Source organism: Babylonia areolata, chromosome 19 (genome assembly GCF_041734735.1).
Source record: "Babylonia areolata isolate BAREFJ2019XMU chromosome 19, ASM4173473v1, whole genome shotgun sequence".
NCBI lineage: Eukaryota > Metazoa > Mollusca > Gastropoda > Neogastropoda > Buccinidae > Babylonia > Babylonia areolata.
In genome coordinates this window covers 63,765,031-63,783,456 of record NC_134894.1, presented here as the reverse complement: position 1 = coordinate 63,783,456, position 18,426 = coordinate 63,765,031, and the positions used below count along the sequence as shown (strand labels likewise).

Below are 18,426 nucleotides of genomic sequence, written 5' to 3'. Positions count from 1 at the left end.
AGACAGAGATTTGTCGATTCGGTTTCAGTTTCAAAGTGTCAGAGCGTGCGTTCTGATCCATATACGCTGTATCATGTCTGCTGTTAACAACAACAACAACAACAACAAATCAGTTGCCTGTCTTCGCGTAAAACCAACACGCTGATCTGACCTTGACAGACTGCTCTAGGTCTGTGTGAAACAGTAACGTGAAGTGAAATGAAATGATTAAACACAATTAACAACAAACAAGCAAACACAGTGAAATGTGTGAAAGTGTGTGTGTGTGTGTGTGTGTGTGTGTGTGTGTGTGTGTGTTGGGGGAGGGGGACGGGGTGATAACTGGTGTTTGGAGGAAAAGTAACTGGAAGAAAGAGACAGAGGGGGAACGGTGGAAGGGGAACAAGTGGATGAACACACGGAAGCACAAGGATTCACACACACACACACACACACACACACACACACACACACACGTGGCACTTTAACACACACACACACACACACACACACACACACACACACACACACGTGGCACTTTAACACACACACACACACACGTGGCACTTTAACACACACACACACACACACACACACACACACACACACACACACTTACACACACTGATACACACACACACTCTCTCTCTCTCACTTAAACACACACACACACACACACACACACACACACACACACACACACAAACTCTCTCTCTCGCTCGCTCTCTCTCTCTCTCTCTCTCTCTCTCTCTCTCTCTCTCTATATATATATATATATATATATATATATATATATATATATATATATATATATATATATATATATATTACTCTGTGTGTGTGTGTGTAAAAATGTATGTATGTATGTATATTCCAAAACACGCACACACATTTTGTTTTGAAGACTTTTTATTGGACGAAGTGTCACCACATTATTGCAGCAAGTGTTCACAGTGTCTTCTGGCGCGTGCTGACCCACCCCAACAACACTCAACTGTCACATGTCATGTCAGCTGGCAGGGAGGTCGTGTACGTTGGCAGGAAGGGAAGGAAATTTGCTGGGCTTGGGTTTGAAACAGGTACTGCTCGAAGGAACTGAAGAAGTCTTGGGGCAGAAGAAACATGACAGTCATTTCAGGTAAGTTTGTCGGCTGAAGTGAAAGAATTTTGAATAGATCGCATTTGATCGGAACTACATCTCTCTCTCTCTCTCTCTCTCTCTCTCTCTCTCTCTCTTCTTCCGTTTCTTTTCTGGTCTTTTTCTCTTGTTTTATTTAACCTTCTTTTTCACCTGGTCTCCTCCACTTTCCCCTTTATCCTCAATGTGTGTGTTCTGTATCTTCTTTCTTCTCGTCGTTTTGCAATGTAATCTTCATCTGCTTTCTTCTCGCTCACCGTTTTACATCTGATTCTTCATCTTCAGTGTTCTCATTTCACTTTATCAATCTTCATCTTCATTTATCCTCCTCCCTACATATGTATCTTCTTCGTCTTCATGTTTTTTTGCCTCTGTGATCTTCGTCATCTTGTTTTGTTTGAACTTCGTCATCTCATTTTGCGTCATCTTGTTTTGTGTGATCTTCGTCATCTCATTTTGCGTCATCTTGTTTTGTGTGATCTTCGTCATCTCATTTTGCGTCATCTTGCTTTCTGTGATCTTCGTCATCTCATTTTTCGTCATCTTGTTTTGTGTAATCTTCGTCATCTCATTTTTCGTCATCTTGTTTTGTGTGATCTTCGTCATCTCATTTTGCGTCATCTTGTTTTGTGTGATCGTCATCTCATTTTGCGTCATCTTGTTTTGTGTGATCTCCGTCATCTCATTTTGTGTCGTCTTCTTCTTTTCACATTAATCTTCTTCGTCTTCATTTTTCTCTTAAATCTTTTGTAATCTTCTCCATCTCCACTTCAATCTTCATCAAACTACGGAACTGTTTCGCCTACACCGCGTTTGGGGAGAGAGAGAGAGAGAGAGAGAGAGAGAGAGAGAAATAATGAACGAACTTCTATTCATGGAAAAGGGAATATGCACATAAGGCTTGGTTTCATCCCGCCTTCATAGAAGAGAGAGAGAGAGAGAGAGAGGGGAGGGGGGGGGAGAGAAAGACCTAACGAATGGACGGAACGAACTTACTTCATTGTTGGATAAAGGAATAAGCACATAAGGCTTAGTTTCATTCTGCCCTTATAGAAGAGAGAGAGGGGAGGGGGGGAGAGAAAGAGAGACAGACAGAGACACAGAAAGAGAGACAGAGAGAAACGGATAGAGAGAGACAGAAACAAAGAGACAGACAGAGAACAGAGACAGAGAGAGAGACAGATCGAAAGAGAATAAAATGAAAGGAAGAGACAGACAGACAAACAGACAAACAAACAGACAGAGGCTGAAACTAGGAAGCAGAAAAGACGTGGTGACAAAGACTCAGAGAAAAACTGACAGAGATTAAATGCAGAGTGAGAAAGTCGGAAGCAGACGGACAGTCAGCGCTGGATGACGTAATAATAACATGACATCACATTACGTCATAATAGGTGGACTGGAAACAATTCTGGAACAGCAGCAGCCATGGTAAATGTTCCCTGTTGCGAGTCCGATGTCACCGAACTTCCGTGCCAGCACAAGGGAGGTAACCTTCACTCTCTTTTCTCTTCAACAGCGGATACTGGACCTCCCACTGCCGCGCATGTGCAGCTAGCAAAAGTTTCTTCCACCACCACAACAGCACAAGCGTGTATCTCCTGCAGCAGATATTGACGATCAGTGAATAATGATAACAGTAATAATAATAATGATGATAATAGTAACAATAACAATAGTACTTATATGGCGCAAAATCCCCATATAATGAGCTCTAAGCGCCGTACAGGAAACAACACATATACAATAGTGCATTATAACATACCTCTGCACATGAAAAAGCAACAACACATGTATGTGTATCTATACACCAAGACAGTACTACAAATTGCAGGAATTAACAATCACACACACACACACACACACACACACACACACACACACACACACACACTATCCATTCTTACTTTATTCCTTTTTTCATCTTTCTTTTTCTTGCTTTCTTTCTTTCACCCTTTTTTCGTTGTTTGTCATGTATAAAGGAATACGATGATAAAGGAATTTCGTTCACCCTTTTTTTTGAGAAATCGTGGTGGCGCACCCACCATTTCTCGCAAAAGAGAGAAAACTTGGGAGGGGAGCGACCATGATTTATCGCAATCCCGTGATTTCTCTCAAAGTGAGAGGAATCGTGAGACTGCGAGAAATCGTGGGCTTACAGTCCCCTCCAGAGTGAAGACCGCCACCACGACCCTCCACCGGCAGTCGTCAGTGAAGCTGCCCAGACAGGAGACTCTGACAGAAAATCGCCCTGTGCAAGGGGCAAGTGGATGGGTGTAGAAACCAGCCACCATGGACTTTCAATCTGAAGGTATCGGGTTCGAATCCTCGTTACGGCGCCTGGTGGGTAAAGGGTGGAGATTTGTCCAGTCTTCCAGGTCAACATATATGCAGACCTGTTAGTGCCTGAACCCTCTCCGTGTGTATACGCAAGCAGAAGATCAAAAACGCACGTTAAAGATCCTGCAATTCATCAGCTCTCGGTGGTTATGGAAACAAGAACACACCCGGCATACACCCTTCCGAAAACGGAGTATGACGACTTACATAGCGGGGGTGAAAACGTCATACACATTAAAGCCCACTCGTGTATACATACGAGTGAACGTGGGAGTTGAAGAAGAAGTAGGAGGAGGAGGAGAACAAGAAGAAAGCAGGCATGACATCCTCCACACGACTTACTGTGCAGGTGATAGTCACTGCCTTCCAGCCTCTTCACTGCCTGCACGAAGTCCACAGGTACTTTGTGTGGCACTCCTGAAACACGGTGACATATGTGAACGTGCGTTGACAACCCCCAACCCTCACACACACACACACACACACACACACACACACACACACACACACACACACCGGTCTAAGATCACTTAGGTGAACAGACGTTCGATTAATAACCAACCACCCTCCACCTACCCACACACACACACACACACAACACACAGAGAGATCACACACACACGCACACACACGCACACACACCCCGACACACACACACACACACACACACACACACACACACACACACACACACACACACACACACCGGTCTAAGATCACTTAGGTGAACAGACGTTCGATTAATAACCAACCACCCTCCACCTACCCACACACACACACACACACAACACACAGAGAGATCACACACACACGCACACACACGCACACACACGCGCGTGCGCGCGCACACACACATTAAGCATTAGAATGGGCTAAAATGATTTTTTTTTTAAAGAAGGCATGACTGGCAATACAGGTACAAATGACAAAACAGCAAGCAATACACCTGATTATATTCACTGATGTAGCAACAGTTGACAACACTTAGGAGTGAAGCAATAGCTGACTACACTCAGTGGTGTAGCAACTGCTGATTTCACTCCCGAGTGAGGCAATCGCTGATTACACTCAGTGGTGTAGCAATAGTTTACTACAGTCAGTGCTGTAGCAGTGGCTGATTACACTCCCGAGAAGCAATTACACTCCCGGGTGAAGCAATAGCTGATTACACTCAGTGGTGTAGCAATGACTGATTACACTCAGTGGTGTAGCAACAGCTGATTACACTCAGTGGTGAAGCAATAGCTGATTACACTCAGTGGTGTAGCAATGACTGATTACACTCAGTGGTGAAGCAACAGCTGATTACACTCAATGGTGTAGCAATGACTGACTACACTCACTGGTGAAGCAACAGCTGATTACACTCCCGAGTGTAGCAATAGCTGACTACACTCACTGGTGAAGCAATAGCTGACTACACTCACTGGTGAAGCAATAGCTGACTACACTCACTGGTGAAGCAATAGCTGACTACACTCACTGGTGAAGCAATAGCTGACTACACTCACTGGTGAAGCAATAGCTGACTACACTCACTGGTGAAGCAATAGCTGACTACACTCACTGGTGTAGCAATAGCTGACCACACTCACTGGTGAAGCAATAGCTGACTACACTCACTGGTGTAGCAATAGCTGACCACACTCACTGGTGAAGCAATAGCTGACCACACTCACTGGTGAAGCAACAGCTGACTACACTCACTGGTGAAGCAATAGCTGACCACACTCACTGGTGAAGCAATAGCTGACCACACTCACTGGTGTAGCAATAGCTGACCACACTCACTGGTGAAGCAATAGCTGACTACACTCACTGGTGAAGCAACAGCTGACTACACTCACTGGTGTAGCAACAGCTGACCACACTCACGAGTGAAGCAATAGCTGACTACACTCACTGGTGTAGCAATAGCTGACTACACTCACCGGTGTAGCAATAGCTGACCACACTCACGAGTGAAGCAATAGCTGACTACACTCACTGGTGTAGCAATAGCTGACTACACTCACTGGTGTAATAGCTGACTACACTCACTGGTGTAATAGCTGACTACACTCACTGGTGTAGCAACAGCTGACCACACTCACTGGTGTAGCAACAGCTGACTACACTCACTGGTGTAGCAATAGCTGACTACACTCACTGGTGTAGCAACAGCTGACCACACTCACTGGTGAAGCAACAGCTGACCACACTCACTGGTGTAGCAACAGCTGACCACACTCACCAGTGTAGCAACAGCTGACCACACTCACTGGTGTAGCAACAGCTGACTACACTCACTGGTGTAATAGCTGACTACACTCACTGGTGATGCAACAGCTGACCACACTCACTGGTGTAGCAACAGCTGACTACACTCACTGGTGTAGCAACAGCTGACTACACTCACTGGTGTAGCAACAGCTGACTACACTCACTGGTGTAGCAATAGCTGACTACACTCACTGGTGTAATAGCTGACTACACTCACTGGTGTAGCAACAGCTGACTACACTCACTGGTGTACCAACAGCTGACTACACTCACTGGTGAAGCAATAGCTGACTACACTCACTGGTGTAGCAACAGCTGACTACACTCACTGGTGAAGCAATAGCTGACTACACTCACTGGTGTAGCAATAGCTGACTACACTCACTGGTGAAGCAATAGCTGACTACACTCACTGGTGAAGCAATAGCTGACTACACTCACTGGTGTAGCAACAGCTGACTACACTCACTGGTGTAGCAATAGCTGACTACACTCACTGGTGTAGCAACAGCTGACCACACTCACGAGTGAAGCAATAGCTGACTACACTCACTGGTGTAGCAACAGCTGACCACACTCACCAGTGTAGCAACAGCTGACCACACTCACTGGTGTAGCAACAGCTGACCACACTCACTGGTGTAGCAACAGCTGACCACACTCACCGGTGAAGCAACAGCTGACTACACTCACTGGTGAAGCAATAGCTGACTACACTCACTGGTGTAGCAATAGCTGACCACACTCACTGGTGAAGCAATAGCTGACTACACTCACTGGTGTAGCAATAGCTGACTACACTCACTGGTGTAATAGCTGACTACACTCACTGGTGAAGCAATAGCTGACTACACTCACTGGTGTAGCAATCGCTGAGTACGTGTGAAGCAATAGCTGACTAAACTCACCGGTGTAGCAACAGCTGACCACACTCACTGGTGAAGCAATAGCTGACCACACTTACCGGTGTAGCAATAGCTGACCACACTCACTGGTGAAGCAATAGCTGACCACACTCACCAGTGAAGCAATAGCTGACTACACTCACCGGTGAAGCAACAGCTGACTACACTCAACAGCTGACCACACTCACCGGTGTAGCAATAGCTGACTACACTCACCGGTGAAGCAATAGCTGACTACACTCACCAGTGAAGCAATAGCTGACTACACTCACCGGTGAAGCAATAGCTGACTACACTCACCGGTGAAGCAACAGCTGACTACACTCAACAGCTGACCACACTCACCGGTGAAGCAATAGCTGACCACACTCACCAGTGAAGCAATAGCTGACTACACTCACCGGTGAAGCAACAGCTGACTACACTCAACAGCTGACTACACTCACTGGTGAAGCAATAGCTGACTACACTCACGAGTGAAGCAATAGCTGACCACACTCACGAGTGAAGCAACAGCTGACCACACTCACCGGTGAAGCAACAGCTGACCACACTCACCGGTGAAGCAACAGCTGACTACACTCAACAGCTGACCACACTCACCGGTGTAGCAACAGCCGACCACACTCACCGGTGAAGCAACAGCTGACTACACTCACTGGTGTAGCAATAGCTGACTACACTCACTGGTGTAATAGCTGACCACACTCACTGGTGTAGTAGCTGACTACACTCACGAGTGAAGCAATAGCTGTGAAGCAATAGCTGACTACACTCACTGGTGAAGCAATAGCTGTGAAGCAATAGCTGACTACACTCACTGGTGAAGCAATAGCTGACTACACTCACTGGTGTAGCAATAGCTGACCACACTCACCGGTGAAGCAACAGCTGACTACACTCACTGGTGAAGCAATAGCTGACTACACTCACTAGTGAAGCAATAGCTGACTACACTCACTGGTGAAGCAGTAGTTGAAGATGTAGCTGGCCCCCACCAGACCACAGATCCTGGGGACAGTGGCAGGGCGGAAGAAGCAGAAGTGTCCGTATCGCGTCCACCCGGAAGGGCACTCATAGGCCGTCTGCGACACCCCTTCCTCCTCCTCCTCCTCCTCCTCCTCCTCCTCCTCCTCCTCGTCCTGCGTGGAGGAAGTCAGATCAGAAACAGGGGACTCTGAAGAAAACAAAAAGAGTAAACAAGTTCAGATTTGCGGAGGAAAAACACAGCAAGTAGCAATAAGAAAGCGAGCATAATAAACTGAACGTTTACAGACCCCAAATACGAAACTCTCTCTCTCTCTCTCTCCCCATGCCAAAGTCCCGGATAATACTCTCCTGCACAAACGCTGACAGAATTCACCATTTCCCATCACTTTGGTTTGTTTTACCAGCACTCGTCAATATATGAAGTTTTCTGTGTTGAGAACGATGGCCGTAATGTCCTGATGACAATAAATAGACATACCACAGACCTCGCCCCATTCAATCATCCAGTTTGATCATTTTTCCAGGCAGTGATCTTTCTTTGTCTTTGATGTCCGAGTGATCCAACAACTGAACATCAAGGCAAAAGGCGCTGTATTCCTAAACAGTAAAACTGGAGACTGGTTTCCGCTCAACTGTTGGAGTAAGCCAACGATGCCCACTCTCTTCAGTGTCGTTCTGGAGAGGGTTATGGAAGAGACATTGGAAGATCATGAAGGCACAGTTTCCATAACAGGAATGAACGATCACCAGTCTACATTTTGCGGATATTGATGGTCTTGCAGGGAGTGAAGGTGAACTGGCCAGCCTGGTGAAACATGTGGACAAAACGGCCTGGGCATCGGCATGGACAGAAAATGGAGTCTCCCGTTGGACCGATGGATGAGTAGGCAGGCAGGCTTATCTGTCGGTGTGTGTCCTCAAATGGGAGAAGAGGCCGATTATGGATGCACAGCACTTCCCACAGGTGTTGCAAGGGAAAACGTCTCCAGAAGTTGAGCCCTGCTTCCTTCGCTCACGCTTCGCCTTAATGGCCAGCGTTCTCTTGTTTTCAAACGTCTTTATGCCACTAGAGCACAGCATCCTCCAACGAGAGCGGTCAAGGGCATCTGTTTCCAGGAAGCGATGTCTATGTCACAGGCTTTGAGGTCTGTCTTCAAGGTGCCATTGAAGCGCTTGGAGGGTCTACCAAGTTCGCGGTGGCCTTCCTTCAGCTGGCCATACAAGAGCATCTTCGGGATCCTGCTGTCTGTCATGCGGACAACGTGTCCTGTCCAGCGTAGCTGGCACTGGATCAGCAGGCTTTCGATGCTGGGCAGGCCGCTCCTCTCTAGGACCTGGAGGTTGGAGACCCTGTCTTGCTACTTTATGCCGAGGATTTTTCGTAGGCATCTCTGGTGAAACTGCTCAAGGTGTTGAATGTGATGGCGATACGTCGTCCATGTTTCACAGCAGTACAACAAGGTGGTCAGCACAACAGCTCTGTAGGTTTTGATTTTGGTACTGAGCCTTTGTTGTTCCACAGCCTGTTGTTGAGTCTGCCAAAGACGGAGCTGGCCTTGGCGATGCGCAGCGTCACTTCTGCATCAAGGGCTCCGTTGCTGCATAGGGTGTTGCTCAGGTAGCAAAACTTGTCGACTGACTTGATCTCTGTGTCATCGATCTTGATTGCAGGTGGGGTAAGGCACTGGCGTTCTGTGAGCTAGCTGGTTGGTACATGGACTTGGTCTTGCTGAGGCTGATGGTGAGTCCAAAGCGCCTGCAGGAGGTTGAGAACCTGTCCATAATTAACTGCATGTCCTCATGGGTGTGTGCTGCAAGCGCGCAGTCATCAGCGAAGAGGAACTCTCTCAACAGTGCCTCAAACACCCTGGACCTGGCGTGGAGTCCCCGCATTTTGAAAAGTTTGCCATCTGTGCGATGTAGATGCCCCGGTCACAGTCTTGGAAGGCGTCACTCAGCATGGCAGAGTAGAGAATGGAGAACAGTGTGGGTGCCAGGACGCAGCCCTGCTTCACTCCATTTACCACAGGGAACGGATCCGACATGTCAGTATTTTCCTGTACTCTCGCCTGCATGCCATCGTGGAATGACACAATCAGCTGGATTTGGCTCTCTGGGCAGCCGAACTTTAGGAGGATCATCCACAGACCACGGCGGTTCACCGTGTCGAAGGCCTTAGTCAGGTCTACAAAGACCATGTGGAGCTCCTTGTTCTGCTCACGGCACTTCTCTTGCATCTGGCGTACGGCAAACATCATGTCACATGTTCCCCTGCCTGAGCGGAAGCTGCACTGTGCTTCAGGGATGACTGTATTGGAGACATCGTCAACCAGTCTGTTCAGTATGATGCGGGCGAAGATCTTGCCGGCGATGCAGAGGAGAGAGATTCCATGGTGGTTATCGCAGGATGTTTTGTCTCCCTTCCGTTTGTAAATGTGGACAATTGAAGCACCCTTGAAATCCTGGGGGACCTCCCCTCTCTCCCAGATAGACTGGAACAGGGCAGTAGGACCTCATGGTGACCTCCTCACAGTAGGACCTCATGGTGACCTCCTCACAGTAGGACCTCATGGTGACCTCCTCACAGTAGGACCTCATGGTGACCTCCTCACAGTAGGACCTCATGGTGACCTCCTCACAGTAGGACCTCATGATGACCTCCTCACAGTAGGACCTGATGGGGACCCCCTGACAGTAGGACCTCATGGTGACCTCCTCACTGCAGGACCTGATGGGGACCCCCTGACAGTAGGACCTCATGGTGACCTCCTCACTGCAGGACCTGATGGGGACCCCCTGACAGTAGGACCTCATGGTGACCTCCTCACAGTAGGACCTCATGGTGACCTCCTCACAGTAGGACCTCATGGGGACCCCCTGACAGTAGGACCTCATGGTGACCTCCTCACAGTAGGACCTCATGGTGACCTCACAGTAGGACCTCATGGTGACCTCACAGTAGGACCTCATGGTGACCTCACAGTAGGACCTCATGGTGACCTCCTCACAGTAGGACCTCATGGTGACCTCCTGACAGTAGGACCTCATGGTGACCTCACAGTAGGACCTCATGGTGACCTCCTCACAGTAGGACCTCATGGGGACCCCCTGACAGTAGGACCTCATGGTGACCTCTTCAAAGTAGGACCTGATGGTGATCTCTTCACTGTAGGACTTCATGGTGACTTCCTCACAGTAGGACCTCATGGTGACCTCACAGTAGGACCTGATGGTGACCTCTTCACTGTAGGACCTCATGGTGACCTCTTCACTGTAGGATCTCATGGTGACCTCCTCACTGTAGGATCTCATGGTGACCTCCTCACTGCAGGACCTGATGGTGACCTCCTCACAGTAGGATCTCATGGTGACCTCCTCACTGTAGGACCTGATGGTGACCTCCTCACTGTAGGACCTGATGGTGACCTCCTCACAGTAGGACTTCATGGTGACCTCCTCACTGTAGGACCTCATGGTGACCTCCTCACAGTAGGACCTCATGGTGACCTCCTCACTGTAGGACCTGATGGTGACCTCCTCACAGTAGGACTTCATGGTGACCTCCTCACTGCAGGACCTGATGGTGACCTCCTCACAGTAGGATCTCATGGTGACCTCTTCACTGTAGGATCTCATGGTGACCTCCTCACAGTAGGACCTCATGGTGACCTCCTCACTGTAGGACCTCATGGTGACCTCCTCACAGTAGGACCTCATGGTGACCTCCTCACTGTAGGACCTGATGGTGACCTCACTGTAGGACCTGATGGTGACCTTACAGTAGGACTTCATGGTAACCTCACAGTAGGACCTGATGGTGACCTTACAATAGGACTTCATGGTGACCTCACAGTAGGACCTGATGGTGACCTCCTGACAGTAGGACCTCATGGTGACCCCCTCACAGTAGGACCTAATGGTGACCTTACAGTAGGACACTCACAGTAGGACCTGATGGTGACCTCACAGTAGGACCTGATGGTGACCTCACAGTAGGACCTCATGATGACCTCACAGTAGGACCTCATGATGACCTCCTGACGTGGAGTGATGGCCTAGAGGTAACGCGTCCGCGTAGGAAGCGAGAGAATCTGAGCGCGCTGGTTCGAATCACGGCTCAGCCGCCGATATTTTCTCCCCCTCCACTAGACCTTGAGTGGTGGTCTGGACGCTAGTCATTCGGATGAGACGATAAACCGAGGTCCCGTGTGCAGCATGCACTTAGCGCACGTAAAAGAACCCACGGCAACAAAAGGGTTGTTCCTGGCAAAATTCTGTAGAAAAATCCACATCGATAGGAAAAACAAATAAAACTGCATGCAGGAAAAAATACAAAAAAATGGGTGGCGCTGTATTGTAGCGACGCGCTCTCCCTGGGGAGAGCAGCCCGAATTTCACACAGAGAAATCTGTTGTGATAAAAAGAAATACAACTACAACAACAACCTCATGGTGACCTCACAGTAGGACCTCATGGTGACCTCACAGTAGGACCTCATGATGACCTCCTGACAGTAGGACCTCATGGTGACCTCACAGTAGGACCTCATGGTGACCTCACAGTAGGACCTCATGATGACCTCCTGACAGTCGTCAAGAAACGGAAAATGAAGTGGCATGGACATGTCTCCCTGTCAAACAGATTTCCGAGGATCATCGGGCAAGGGACAGTCAGAGGAAGCTGAGGACGAGAACGAGACACACACACACACACACACACACACACACACACACACACACACACACACACACACACACACACACACACACACGGGCGCACATGAAAAAATAAAGGTTCAAGAAGCACACCAGTCAATAAGATGGAAGGGAGAACGGAAGAGCTGTGTTTTGAGAGACTGTTTTAAACGGACTGGGGAGCCCACCTGGGGGGTTGAGAAAGACAGATTGTTCCTTTGAGACCCTGTTCCGGGTTCCCAGACCCTGGAAACTTTTAACACTTTTTTTTCAGCATTAACAAATGATGGTGATAACTTTTCGGCAAATGTATGCATTTTGTGGAGTGCTGTACAGTTTGCAGGACGTTATTTTAATGACGTGGCTTCCACGTATTTTTTGTTTGTATTCTATGTCTATATATTTATCTTTCTGGTCGTTGGGTTTACTTATTTTATTTCATTTTTTGCTGACTGTTTTCATATATATATATATATATATATATATATATATATATATATATATATATATATATATATATACCCCACGATTAACAGCAGGACATGGCACCACAAATTTAAATGTCATCGTGGCTGATGCGAGGTCAGGCATCTGATTTGTTTTCATGGCTTGTGGGTTTAGCGCGTTTGGATCAGTCCGCACACTTTGACGCCTCCTTGAAATTGTGAGGAATGTTGAGGTGTTGGAGGTCTGGGTGTGTTGTGAATGCACCTGATGACCTAACAGACTTTCACCTCGTTTTACTCAGGAACCTTCACCTCGTTTAAATCAGTGATCTTCACCTTGTGTCACACAGTTACCTTAACCTTGTGTCACACCATGACCTTCACCTCGTTTCACTCAGTGACCTTCACCTTCTTTCTCACACCGCGACCCTAGCCTTCTTTCACACCGTTACCTTCTTTTACACAGTGACCTTCGCCTTCTTTCACACAGTGACCTTCGCCTTCTTTCACACAGCGACTTCACACAGTGACCTTCGCCTTCTCTCACACCGAGACCTTCACCTTCTTTCACACAACGACCTTCACCATCACACCGTGACCTTCACCTTCGTTCTCGCACAGTGACCTTCGCCTTTCTTTCACACGCCGGTGACCTTCACCTTGTTTGAGGCAGACGCCGCGTGCCTCCTCCGCCCCGTGGTGGGCACAGAGGGCCCGTGCCTCCTCCCCCTCCCCCAGCCCAGTGTCCAGCAGGCAGTGACGGTGCGTGTGGAGCCAGCCCTCCTCACACCCTCCTTCGCCCTGCTGGGCTGACCTCGACTGCTGCTGCAGGGTGTGGTGGGGGTGGTGGTGGCCTCCTCCCCCTCCCTCCCCCTCCTCCTCTGTGGCCACGTCGCTGGGCTGTCTGTGGCTGGGGGTGTGGCCGTGTACTGCACATCGTCATCATCGTCATCATCGTCGTTTTTTTTCATCTTCATCTTATATCATCATTGTATTCATCATACTCATCATCATCGTCGTCGTCATCATAATCATCATATTCATCATTATATTCATCATCATTGTCACCATCAACATCACTGTCGTCTACGTCGTCGTCGTCGTCGACGACGACATCATTTTCATCACCATCATCGTTACCATCATCATCATCATCAAAGTCGTCGTCGTCATTATCATAATCATCATCATTATCAACATCATCATTATCATTTCCATTGCTATCATCATCGTCGTCGTCGTCACCATCATCATCATCTCGACATAGCATCATCCTTTAATCACATTCATCACCACCAATACCACCACAACCATCATCACCATCATCGTCGTCGTCGTCTTCATCATCACCATCATCATCACCATTACCATCAGCAGCAGCAGCATAACTTTCATCATCTCCATCATCATCATCGGCTTTCCCTTTGCTTATAAATACATTTTTTCCCCTCTCAAAGTGCCTCTTGGGTTGTTTGCTATTTGCTTGTGTGTTTGTCCTGCTTTTGTGTATGTTTGTCTCTTTGTTTTGTGTTTATTTCACACTCGCTGCTTTTCATCGTCAATTTTGTCCCTCCCTCCCTGCCTGCCTCCCTTCTCTCTCTCTCTCCTTTCTGTCTCTCTCTCTGTATTTCTCTTTTTCTCTCTGGCTCTCTTTTTCTGTTTCACTTCCTCTGTGTGTGTGTGTGTGTGTGTGTCTCTCTCTCTCCGTCTTCCTACCTGTCCTTCTTTCTGTCTGTTTCTCTCTCTCTCTCTCTCTCTCTCTCTCTCTCTCTCTCTCTCCCCTTCCCTCTCTCTCTCTCTCTCTCTCTCCTTCCCTCTCTCTGTCTTTCTCTGTCCCTCTCTGTTTCTCTCTTTCTCTCTCTCTTACCCTCTCTCTTTGTCTGCCTCTCCCCCTCTTTCTCTCTCTCTTACTATTTCTCTCTCTCTTACCCTCTCTTTCCTTATCTGGCTCTACCCCCCACCCCCTCTCTCACCCCTCTCTCTCCCCTCTGACCCCACCTTCACATTGTTCACGTCTGTTTACAGAAAACTCCCGAAGCGGAAGAGCTTCAGGGAACACTGAAAAGAGAAAGAGGAAGCGGAAAAAATACAACCGGAAATGATGTGACAAGAGTGAAAGGTCAAGGGGCGGAAGTGAGCAATGGCTGCTGGGAGAAGGGGGTGTTCCGGTCACTCACTAGCGGAAGTGACGTCAAATGAAGCAGGCACTAGAATGGAGGCCGTGTGACGTGGCAGAATGAAAAAAGAAAAGAAGAAAAAAAAGAAAAGAGCTGTCTGGAACTGGTACTGGTGAGCTTACTTTTGCTTGCTTTCTTTTTTCTTGATCTTTCATCCTTTTCTTTGCTTTCTTTCTTTCTTTCCTTCTTTCTGTCTGTCTGTCTGTCTTTCGCTCTTTTTGTCTTTCATTTTTTTCTTTCTTCCTTTCGTTTGTTTTGTCTTTCTTTCTTTGCTTATTTCTAAGTTGCTTTCCTTGTGTTCGTTTTTCTTTTCTTCTTTTTTCTTTCTTTCTTTTTTTTTTTAAATCCCAGTTTAGAGTTATGCATGCGTTTGACTGACTGGTGTGAAAGCGATTTGATTTTTTTTTATCCACAAGATTCAGCGCTATATAAATCATCATCATCATCATCATCATCATCACCATCACCACCATCACCACCATCACCATCATCATCATCATCATCACCATCATCACCATCATCACCATCATCATTATCATCACCACCATCACCATCATCACCATCATCATTATCATCACCATCATCATCATCATCATCATCATCACCATCATCATCATCATCATTATATTATTTGTTCACTAATTGATTTGCTTCTTTACACCTGTCTCTCCCTTTCTTTATTTTCATTAAATTCTTGCTCTTTCAGTTCAGACATGTTCCGTTTGACTTTATTCATTATCCATTTATTCATTTGCTTCTTTGCTGTCTGTCTGTCTGTCTGTCTGTTCTCTCTCTCTCTCTCTCTCTCTCTCTCTCTCTCTCTTATTTCAAATTGCTTCTCTCTCAGTTCTGATACGACCCTGCCGCGCTGATTGGTTGGACACCAAGACAGTTGTCTTCCTTTTCGAATTTCTTAAATTCCTCGTGTGTGTGTTTTCCTTCTTCCCCCCTCTCTTCCTTTCCTTTGGAAGCAGCTATGCTCCGGCTATTTGAACATGAAAATGTTGTCGTTGACATCAGGATTTTGAAGGAGGAGGAAAGGGAGAGGAAGCAGCAATACGAGGAGAAGGAGAAGGGGGAAGGAGGAGAAGGAGGGGGTGGGGAGAAGGATGAGGAGGAGAAGAGAGTTGGGGGATGGTGATAAAGAGGAGGAGGAGAAGGAGGGCGAGGAGGAGGCAGAGGAGGAGGAGAAGAAAGAGGAGGAAAAGAAGAAGGAGAAGGAGTGAGGGGAGGAGAAGGAGGAAGGAGGAGAAAGAGACGGAGGAGAGGGGTCAATGTGGAGGAGAAGGAGGGGAAGGAGAAGGGGAGAAAGAGGAGAAGGAAGACTGAATGAAGAAAGGAAGGAGGGAGGAAGGAAGAGAAGACGAAGAGGAAGAGGAGGCAGGTAGAGAGGGGAAGAAATCGATACACTATCATCAGTCTTACAACTACAACAACAATACCCGCTACTACTACTGTGACAACGACGACGACTACTGCTGCTGCTGCTCCTGCTACTACCACTACTATTATTGCTGCTACTGCTGCTGCTGCTCCTGCTACTACCACTACTATTATTGCTGCTACTGCTGCTGCTGCTGCTGCTACTACCACTACTATTATTGCTGCTACTGCTGCTGCTGCTGCTGCTACTATTGCTACTGCTGCAACTTCTACTACCACTGCAACTACCACTTCCACTGCTCCTGCTGCTACTACTACTACTACTACTACTACTACTACTGTGGCTGTTGCAGCTACTACTACTACTACTATTGCTGCAACTGGTGCTCTGTTGCTACTACTACTACTACTACTATTGCTGCTGATGCTACTTTTACTACAACCACTACCACTCCCGCTGCTGCTACTACTACTACTACTACTGTTGCTGCAACTACTTCCACTACAACCATCATTACCATCACTACCACCATCGTCATCAGTTGCAGTTCCTACATCAGCTAAACGATCTCCATGACCACCGGAAGCCTCAACACTTACTTCCCTTTTCGGAATGAAAGACATCAAAACTGCCGACAGCTGTCACAGACCGTCAACGTCAAACTGAACAAGATTTTGTTGTTGTTTTTTAAACTTCCGTCACGAGGGGTGAAGGGGAAAACAGTTTTAACGGGTTTGGAATGGCTTCTAGCACCTCCGTTTGATTTTTCACACAAATGTCACATCAAAAATCAAACAGAACGGCCAATTCAATGCCTTGGAGAAGACACACGCACGCGCGTGCGCGAACACACACACACACACACACACACACACACACACACACACACACACACACACACACACACACACACACACACACACACACATCCACACACACACGCACGCACGCACGCATGCACGCACACACACATTCTCTCTCTCTCCCTCTCTCCCTCTCTCTCTTTCTCCCCCTCCTCCCTTCCCCTCCTCCTCTCACCTCTTTCCTACCTCCCCCACCCCTTGCCTCTCTCCCCCCCACCCCCACCCCACCTTATCTTCCGCAGCCTTTGGTCATGGAAGTTTGATCGGATTTAGATAGAGAGTGAGGGTCGATACAACAGGAAACTGCAGAGCGCTGTCTTCCTGTCCTGCAACACTGCCTGGTTCTCAGGGCACAGGATGGGGAACGTTTCTCTCCCCCCCCCCCCCCAACAACCTCACATCCCCCCCCCCCCCCCGCCCTCCCCCCTTCCCCCACCTCCCCTTTCACACACCGCTCCAGAGCCATTGATCTGACAAGGCCGCTGACCATTTGATTCTGACCGACTTTCGTGTAACACCCATTGTTGTCTATAGGTTATTCATTACAGCACCTTCTGCTGTTTTTGATTAAACATTTAAACACCTACTGCTGTCTATAGGTTACACATTATGAAGCCTTCTGCTGTGTTTAGAGTAAACATTTTAACACCTACTGCTGTCTATAGATTATACATTTTAACACATACTGCTGTTTATAAATTATTACACCCACTGCTGTCGATAGGTTATACGTTATAACACCTGCTGTCCATAGATTATATTATAGCACCTACTGCTGGTAAAAGATTATACATTATAACACCTACTGGTGTCTCTGGGTTATACATTACAGCACCTTCTGCTGTCTATACATTATACATTATAGCACCCATTGCTGTCTATAGGTTATACATAATAATTTCGCATGTACATTTCATGAACAAGGCAAGTATTTGATAAAAGAAGAGAATAGATTTGGCCTCAATGTGGATCCCTGTGGTACTCCATGTTGGGTAGATCTTTTTTTTAATTTTACTATTATTAACTGTTTTTTGTCGGAAAGAAAAGATGGTATAAGATGATTAAAATTCGCTGTAAATATATGAAGTTCTAAGTAACGATGTACGGAATTACTGAATATATCAAAAGCTTTATCAAAATATATCTAAACTCCATGTTTAATAGATTTTTAAAAATCTGTTTCTAACTGTTTCTTGTTGAAAGAAAAGATGGTACCAGACGAATGAAATTTACTGTAAATTCAAAAAG

The 18,426-nt window shown here is 47.2% G+C and overlaps 1 protein-coding gene across 4 annotated transcripts in view; it reads right to left on the bottom strand.

The window, feature by feature from the left end:
- Positions 1-897: 897 nt before the first annotated feature.
- LOC143294401 (uncharacterized) overlaps positions 898-18,426 on the bottom strand; it is a 52,014-nt gene continuing 34,485 nt past the window's right edge. For 3 of the 4 annotated variants that reach the window (XM_076605877.1, XM_076605878.1, XM_076605876.1), the window contains 4 exons: positions 13,360-13,683; positions 7,586-7,801; positions 3,800-3,874; positions 898-2,718 (listed from right to left, as the gene is read on the bottom strand). In XM_076605877.1, the coding sequence (XP_076461992.1) occupies positions 2,672-2,718; positions 3,800-3,874; positions 7,586-7,801; positions 13,360-13,683 (662 nt within the window). In that variant the 3' untranslated portion in view covers positions 898-2,671. The remainder of the gene's footprint in view (positions 2,719-3,799; positions 3,875-7,585; positions 7,802-13,359; positions 13,684-18,426) is intronic. The other variant, XM_076605879.1, reaches the window with a different exon arrangement.